Source organism: Tasmannia lanceolata, unplaced genomic scaffold (assembly GCF_043159265.1).
Source record: "Tasmannia lanceolata isolate RefF3 unplaced genomic scaffold, GAP_Taslan_0.1 ptg000037l, whole genome shotgun sequence".
NCBI classification, from domain to species: domain Eukaryota; kingdom Viridiplantae; phylum Streptophyta; class Magnoliopsida; order Canellales; family Winteraceae; genus Tasmannia; species Tasmannia lanceolata.
In genome coordinates, this window is record NW_027518714.1 from 8,277,126 (window position 1) to 8,286,501 (window position 9,376).

At 39.3% G+C, this 9,376-nt stretch overlaps 1 protein-coding gene across 1 annotated transcript; it reads right to left on the reverse strand.

Moving 5' to 3' along the window:
• Nucleotides 1–983: 983 nt before the first annotated feature.
• Nucleotides 984–4,164, reverse strand: LOC143860912 (pentatricopeptide repeat-containing protein At2g33680-like). The gene has a single exon (XM_077371771.1). The coding sequence runs from the start codon at nt 3,846–3,848 to the stop codon at nt 1,101–1,103; it is 2,748 nt and encodes a 915-aa protein (XP_077227886.1). The 5' UTR covers nt 3,849–4,164; the 3' UTR covers nt 984–1,100.
• Nucleotides 4,165–9,376: the final 5,212 nt, after the last annotated feature.

Genomic DNA, 9,376 nt, shown 5'->3' on the forward strand with positions numbered 1-9,376 from the left:
ACCTTGGTATTATATTGCCACCAGTTTATATATTCCGAAGAATACCAACAGCGATCCAGTCAGTTTCAAGATGATCGCTCTCTTGTGTAATTTCCTCAAGTGGGACAATCTTTCATGAACTCTCATCAAAGGGATCCATTTGATCTAAAAAGAAGCGGAATCTTCTGTCTCTATCATGTTCCTCTTAATATGCGTAGAGTTGCAGGGGAAAAGTTTGATTTAAAGCTTCCAATGATTATTGGAAATTCCAATGCGTTTACGTCCTCAAATTCAAAATTTAGAAAAAGGGGATTAATGGCACGAACATAACGCGACACACGACTTTAAATTTATGGTTATATTGGATATCAATTAAGTCGCAAAGATATATGATTAATCGCTTAAGACCGCGAGGCCATATTCTAATTGAATACGATTCACCACATACATGGTAGTTCGAAGTGAAAATATTTTTTGAGGCACTTATGCTATTTGAACACCATAACCTTCAGCAAATTGAATTCAAATATTCATAAATGCGCATGCGCTCTTCGAATGCCAAAACATCTAGAAGATTAGAACATGTGCATTACCCGAACACTTGGGCAGCAGTTAGCAAGCAGTTGAACCAAGATAACTCGCATGTTGATATAAGGATTGCAAGAAATGAAACGATTACAGACGGTTAATCAACAATTATCAACATCAAAGTATATGGAGGAGAAGAAGAATTTGATGGGGATGTCAACATCATCATTCTAGCTGTACTTTTTTATTTTTTAAGAATAATTTGTAACCTAGTCTTCTCTATTACCTTATTCTCTCTGTTCGACAGTGTTTTTCGAAGACCATCAATGCACACTGTGATGTTGAAGGTATTCTCTTACATTGTTCTTTGGTACATTTCTTTTTACACTAGACGAATTATTATGTCCTTGTTCACAAGGCAATTGAACCACTAATCATTTTATTGTAGTCCGTTCATTACTCAAAACAAAGTCACGTCTTTTAATTGGAGAAGGTATTCAAAATTTCGATCAAAGGATCTCTCTTGTATAAATAGTGTGTAAGATTTTTGCATCAACACAATGTACAGATCTTTAACCTTTTCTCCAAAAATTTTAAGTTGGTATTTCCATCCAACTACAGCCAGGGTCCTTAGTCAAACTCCCCTCTTTCATTTTGCTCCTCACTTCAATGGAATGATCCCACATGGAAGCTGATGCATAAATGTTTGATAACAAGACATAAGTTGAAGGATCATTTGGTTCTGACTTGACAAGTATTTCGGCTATCCGGTTCCCTACTTCAACATTTCCATGCTTTCTGCAGGCACCCAACAGCGTCTTCCACAGTAAACTTTTCGACTGAAATGGTGCCTTATTTATTAGCACCTCTGCTTCATCCACATGTCCAGCCCGACCAAGTAAATCAACCATACAGGCATAATGGTTTACTGTTATTTCCAATCCATAGTCCTTTCTAATAGATTCAAAGTAATGCCAACCTTCCTTCACAAACCCAACATGGCTACATGCCGTAAGAACCCCAATGAAGGTGACACTATCTGGTTCGAAGCCCGCCTCTTTCATCTCACTAAACAGCTCGAGAGCCTCGTTTCCAAACCCGTGTATAGCATATCCAGACACCATTGCTGTCCAAGAAACCACATTGTGCTCCCTCATCTTATTGAAAAATTTGCGCCCATCCTCAATGCTTCCACATTTACAGTACATATCAATTATAGCACACCCAACATGTAATTGATATTCAAATCCAGTTTTAATAATCAAACTGTGGACCCATTTTCCCATCCCCGACCCTGATAAGCTGGCACAAGCTGAGAGACAGGTAGCCAAGATGGAGTCGTCAATGGCTATAGACCCTCCACGAAATTCTGAGAAAAGCTTTAGAGCTTCCTCACCATGCCCATGTTGGGTATGTGCCGTTATCATGGAGCTCCAAGAAACAAGATCTCGTTCCGACATGTTTGAAAATACACGAGAAGCATCATTTAGGTTACTACTATTTGCATACATGCCTATTAGGGCACTTTCAACGAAAGCATGACACTGAAATCCCAATTTTATGATGTAATCATGGGTCTGTTTTCCTTGATTTAGAGCTCCAAGTTTTGAACAAGCTTGAAGAACAACCACTAGAGTAAACTGACTAGGTTTCATGGGTGTTGAAGAGTGCATTTCATGAAATAACTGTAAGGCTTCCTCATATCTCTCTGATTCACTATATCCATACATCATAGCGGTCCATGAAAACTCATTCTGCATATACATCCCTTTGAACACCATAACAGCATCATCAACTCCTCTACATTTTGCATACAAATCGATAAGAGCATTTCCAATACATAAATCTGACTCGCCAAAGGTTTTCAATATGTGAGAATGAAGTATTTTGCCTTCTTCCAACATATTTAGATTTGCATAAGCTCCAAGAATGTAGTTTAATGTAGAAGAATTTGGCATCAGCCCTAGTTTCCTCATTTCAGAAAACAAATTTATGGCACTTTTGTTATCTGAACCAAAAGCAAAACCAGAAATCATAGCATTGAAGCATATTTCATTCTTATATGTAACATCAACAAAGCCCTTATAAGCATGAGAAATCATTCCAAAACTAATATACATATCAACAGTAGCACTTCCAACAAATGAATCCAACACAAAGCCGGATTTAGTGAAAGAACAATGTACCTGTGAACCGAGTTCTAGAGTTCCAAAATCAGAGCACAAATTAAATACGATTGCAAAAGTAAACGGGTCAGCCTTATATCCTTCTGATATGTATTCCAGCCACAAATTGAGACCCCCTTCGGCATCACCACTCTGATGAAAACCAGCTAGTAATGTACTCCACACCACATTGTCTCTCCCTTCTAGATTCCAAAACACTTTACAAGCATCATTCAAAACTCCCCATTTTGCATAGAGTTCAACAATAGTGCCCCCGACAAAACTAAAATTTTCGAAACCAGCCTTGATAATCTGGCCATGGAAGAACCTTCCAAGATCAAAGTCTAATGTGTCAACACATAATTTCATAAGAATCGTATATGTAAAACCGCTTGGAGATACGTCACAGAGTTGCATCTTATGAAATAACTCAACAGCCTCCTCAGCATCCGAACAACGGACATAACCATCAATCAACGTATTCCACAAGGCTTCACACTTTGATGGAATTCCTTCAAATAATATACGGGCATCGTTCATATCTCCGCACTTAACATAGATGTCCAGGACAGAGGTACTGCAAAATACATCAAATTCAAACCCGCATTTTATTATACAGCCATGAAGGAGCTTACCCATTTCAAACTCACCCATAATTCTGCACGCCTTGAGTGCCAACGAGAATCCAAACTCGTTTGGTTGCAATCCAGAGTGACACATAATTGAAAACAGCTCCAAACCAAGATCTGCATAACCGTGTTTTATGAATGAAGATATCATTGTTGTCCAAGAAACTAAATTTGGTTCAGGCATTTCATCGAAAAGGATGCGTGAACTTATCAAATCCCCACAGTTTACATACATCCTGAGTATATTGTTCTGTATAAAAACATCATGAACAAACCCAGTTTTGACTAAGATTGAATGAAGTGATCTTCCGTGATTTAAGTCCCTCAGATTTCCTGAATCTTGCAAAAGGAAAACACAATGTTGCAGATTAAACCAAATTCTTTTGTCGTGTTCGAATTGGGTAATGTTTGTGATGTGGGTTTTTCTTGGACGGTACAAGACGTTCTCCTTGGAATCGATAACAAGAAGGTTTCTACAGTTCGGTATTGAAAAGGGTGACTGTCTTTGGAACAGAGGGGATGAGAAAAGACGATTCATCAAAATCATATCCAATGCTGTAGTTATTTGAACTTATACCCGTTGGAGGGAAAACCATGTCTCCACGTCAGAAACTCAGACGTGACCAAGGGCCGCTCGGATCTAGGGAACAGTTTAATATAAAAAGAATTTCATGTGAAATTTCTAGGTAAAACATACAGGTTAGCCTCTTTGCTGTTCCCAAACCAAAGAAAGTGGGGTGGTGTTACGGTACTGAGTGGGGCCAGCCTAGGTATGGGACTAGGTGAGACCCAACCTACCTACAATAGGACAGGCTTAAAGAGCCTACCATAGCACGTTCCATCAAAGGATCCAGAGCTTTTGGCGTATTGTTTAGGCACCTAATAATTTGTATTAGAGCAGTCACAACGATGGGTTTAAATTTCGGATTTCGGTGGAGACCGAAAACGTCCACCGAAATCCGAAATTTCGGCCTTTACCAAAATTTGGAATTTCGAGAAAATGTAATTTTTTTTTTTAAATATGTTTCAAATTTTCGGAATTTCGGTCCAAAATGAATTTAATATTCTTTTTTAATTATTACTCAGAATTTCAGTTGAAATTTTGGTTTTTGAAGGGTCCGAGACTGAAATTTTAAATCATGGTCACAACGTACCTCCCGTATTTTAGACATATGGAAGGGGCGACCTAGAGCATATTTTAGACATATGGAAGGGGCGACCTAGAGCAAGGACAACCTAGAAAAGGCTACCAAGTAAAAAGCCACCATAAAAACCGTTAGAGTAAAGCTGCCGCATAGTTGGCCGCCACAGCCAGAGTGAAAGCCATCACAGAGTGGGTCGCTGAAGGCTACAAATGTAGAACCATGGTGAAAATATTGCGGTCCTCAGTGAGGGCCTGCCTTGGTATGGGATTGTGTGGGACCCAGCCTGGTATGGGACAGGTTTATAGGGCCTAGCCCAATACGTTCCATCAGTGGCCGAGCTAGGAATTTGCTCTACGGGGGGCAAAGAATTGTTGTTATAGCATGTTGGAGCCCACCATTTTACACTTCATGTTTTGATAGGTGGAGCCCACTATCACCCCCTAACCTATGCGTAAGGTGAAGTCCACAAATTACACCTCGTATTTTGATCTAGTGGGGCCTACTGTTTACACCCCATGTTTTGATGGGTGGGGCCCACTATTTTAAACCCATATAGCATGACCCAAGAATCTTAGTGACTTACTAAATTCCAAGGCCCCAAACAAACAAGGATCACTTTTTAGTTTTTACTTTGAAAATCTCAATAATTCTCAATATGAGCAATGATAGATACAAGGGAGCCCTTGCATAAAGAGCCGCAGAAGAGCTCTTCATTGGATCCACGTCATCTTTAGTTACATTTTAAAATCGGTTGAAAAAGTAAAATCAGTTACATTGGATGACGTTGATCCAATCAAAAGCCCTTTTTTGGGTCTTTATGCAAGGGCTCCCTTGTATCTATCATTCATCTCTCAAGATTTATATGTTTGCGCATGTAGTCTAGTATTTTTCGAAAAATTACTATGGACCCACTTCATAGGAAGATCAAAACCGTTCATCTAATGGACAATAAAATAAATAGGCTGCACCGTGCAAATCGTCTCCATAGAATGATCCTAACTCTTCAATCCGTAGGGGTTTCTATAACGGGCAATTCCATCATAGATTGGAGGGTTAGGATCATCCAATGGAGATGAATTATTGGGTGCACATTCTGGCCCAACATTCAAGAAACAGTCTGGAACATCCTATGAGGTGGGCCATCTCATAATTAATTATGCAGCTAATGTGCTGTTCCAGAGAGAGATCATTGCACAAACCAACTTATGCGAAAATCACGAATTTAAAGGATATATAGAGAGAGAGAGAGAGAGAGAGAGAGAGATCCGGCCAAACTCAAGGGGGGGCAACTTTACGGAAAATTAAATCTAAGCAACCGATTCCGGAAAAATCCTAAATTTCAAGGGTGGCGATTGCCCCAGGCTCCGCCACTGCGCTCCATCAACTATCTTGAGCTTTTGCATATTGGTTAGGTACCTAATAGGCCGAATCATATTAAAAAGTGAAAGTGAAGTGAATGTTGTTGAAAATAGATGGGATTTGAAAAATCATTTGACCTAATATATAATTTTGGTCTTGTAATTTTCCCATTAGTTTATTTTATCCCCTTGGAGAGCAGCCCCATTAGCCTTTGGAGTCTGCAACACAAAGCCAATAACAAACGTTTTCGAATTGCTACAAGCCAAACCATGGGGGATGTTATTTCTAGAACCCTCTCTCTATCAAATCCATCTTGTAAAGTTAACCCAACCAGTCATGGCTTCATTAGTGAGAATCGAATAAGAGGCAGCTGTAACACATTCCATAATTAATAAGATGAATCCATTTGATTACAGCAGACAAATCTCCATTTAACCATTTCAAGAAACCCCACTCAAATCTTTGATGTGCATGTCTACGGTGGAGTCTTAACCAAAAAATAATCAACTATTGAGCAATAGCTATATTATTTTAAATCCTTCTTCCTGACACAGATGCTGCTTGAGTGGGACGGATTAGTTTTCTTAATTGCGCACTGAGGGGATTGATTAAAAAAAGTCTTATGATTTTGCAGACTGATATCCGCACTACCGTATGTTGTTAACGATTAGTGCCATTATAAAAAAAATGGTAGTGTGGATATCCGTCCCCTTTTGTAGATAGTAATATATGAACTTATTGGTCAATAGTGGTCCTCCTTTTGAGGATTCCTTCCCTGGAGTCGAGACAATGGGCCTCATTGGATGCCTCCACAATGTCTTTATGTACAAATAAGATTATTTTTGTGGAACAACAAATTTCACCAAAGCTTGGTGTTATTTAATCATTTATGCTTCAACCCTTCCCCCTCACATGTAATCCCTCTTTTTTCGAATCGGCCATACACGTAGAATTTTAATATTAAGCAGTTTCTGAACCCATGACCTGCCCCTGCCGTGAGGCAATAGCTCCGGCACTAAAAGCTTAAGCTATTAGAGTTGGTGTAATCATTTATACTTTAAGTTTAAGTTAATTTTGTTTGCAAATGAAGACATCAAGACATATTTAGAAACCACTTTAAAATTGCACACAACCCACGTGGACATTATTCATGCAGAAAATACGTGCTTTATGGCTAACTTTTCATGTAGTAAAACTAAAGTCGTACTAAAAAAAATAAGGAAGTTCATAGCTACAAAGAAGTTCATATTTATAAGGCATTTAATAACAATGTAGAAATTATGTGTAGCATATTTAATCTAGCTGTAATATGTAATGGGAAAACTTGGATGAGCTCCAAGGTTATTTAAAATTTAATAAATGTAATGTTTTTAAAACCATTAAATATCTCACTCGCGTGAATTTCTCTATATCTGTTGAACACCTTAAAATTTATCTTCTTTTACAGCTATCAAATACCTTACATTTTTAAGCCCCAGCTCTATTTTTGCCCCATAAAAATCAAGACATTCTCATCATGAGAAATGAGCCAATTTCTTCATGGGTCTTCATGCCCCATGCTTTCATTTTGGCCGTTCTGTATGGCTGCCTGCATTTCTACCGTCAGTATGTCTGCCTGTAAAAATATTAGGGGTGCAACACTGGTGGGATAGTGTTGGGCTGAGGCTAACCCGAACCCAAACCGAGGAACCATTTACTCAACCTAAACCCGACCCGACCCGACCTGAGGAATTCTTTTTTCCCAACCCGAACCCAACCCAACCCAACCCAACCCAACTCAACCGGAGTTTTTAAGCTTAATAAAAGAAAAATTAATAAAAAAAAAGTCGTGTTTTACCCGGGTCGAACCCGACCCTGAACTCAACCCGAACCCGAACCTAACTATTTTCCGGGCTGAACCCAACCCGAGTTGCACCCCTAAAAAAGATCATCGGTGGTAAAAGACAGCCGGTCATTTAATGTCTGCTGGTAAAGACCTACATCGTGGTTGTAGTGCTTATTTTGAGTCGAACGACCTGAAATCCTTTTCCAAGTTCACCTGTTTGCCATCGTTGACTGAAAAAAGAATCCCTTGGCAAAAATTGAAAGTCAAAGCATACTTCTTAAAGAATATATGATCCTACTCTATGATTTAAAAATAAACTGATATACAACTGCACACAAAAAATATAAGGGCAGTGATAAATCGACCCCCTAATAATATCTTAAAGCGACCCTTATCACTGCCCAAAATATAAATATAGATACGTTTTCATAAAATTTTATATGCTTCTACATTTTTCTCCTACTACTTTTTCTTTTTAAAGCTATCTGGAACTCACAGATGCCGCCGGCAAGGAACCTCTGTTTTAGCCACAATTAGTCTGTCCTCTTAGCAATTCAACCTTCTCCATTTCGCTCACATTTAAAACGAAGGAAAAAAAAAATGAGACCGTAGGGATTGTAAAAATCATCAGATATTATATAACAAGCAAAGTCCAGGATTTTTTATTTTATTTTTTTTACGTTAACACTATTCACATACATCCAACGGCTAGGAGTACATCTCCTACACAAGGACACACGTGGTGAGTCCTCAACCGTGCATCTTGAAATCGTAGGTCTCTTGCCACAAGGGGCTGTACTCATGTTCCATAGGGACATCTCCATAATAGAAGGGAGAGAAGTCTCTCACATCTCCAAATTCAACCATTCCAATTTCATCTGTTTGTAAGTACCAGCTGCCCATTTCTTCTTCAGGGGAGTCAGAGACCATCTCCATGTCTACCCAATTGAAAGGGTCATCTATGTGACTCGTGGATCTCGAACAATCTGGACCGTCCTCTAACTCAATGTTCTCATTATAATTGCCACACTCCGGCTGGATGGCATAACTATCACCGGCTACAGTACTAGGATCGATCTCGGCTTCTAGCGATCGAATCACACATCCCAGCCGTTCATCCTCAGCATCCTCCACTTGGGATTCTTCCAATAAGGCCATGAGAAGTGCACTATCGATCTCGGGAACATCGTCTAAGGTGAAATCTGAACCCTCGGATGAGACAGAAGCCATAACTTCTAGGAAGAAAGAAAGGAAAGAAGACAGAAAAAAGATGTTTGAATGAACAGAATAGAAGAGAATGGCTTGTTACACACACACCCTATCTTCATGAAAGGAAGGGTTTAAGTAGGCATTTTCATGACCCCAACACCCACCCACATCACAAGGATAACTACAAAGGGTCATGTGCACCTAATTCTGTCAAAAAAGCACATATCAATGGGACCCACAAAGATTAGAGATATTTTAGAGGCAAGGCGTAGTGACCAAACAGCTTTACAGGTAAGCAAAGGGACCGTGTGAGTGGAAACGAGGACAGGGAAACAGAAAAGCATGGAAACATAGACAACTGTAACAGTACTAGAGGGAAAAGTATAATGTTTTGAAGGCAAGTAGGCAAGTAGGCAAGTAGGAAAGTAGTAGTTGACACCGTGGGGAAGGGCACTATAAAAAATAATACAAGGAAAGGTGTGATTGGATTGAAGAAGGGATGGGTGTTACCCATATTCTGACCACTCAACCCACGCT

What these genes read in the sequence shown, in the direction of transcription:
- LOC143860912 (XM_077371771.1), bottom strand. Translation starts at nt 3,848, where the DNA reads ATGATTTTGATGAATCGTCTTTTCTCATCCCCTCTGTTCCAAAGACAG.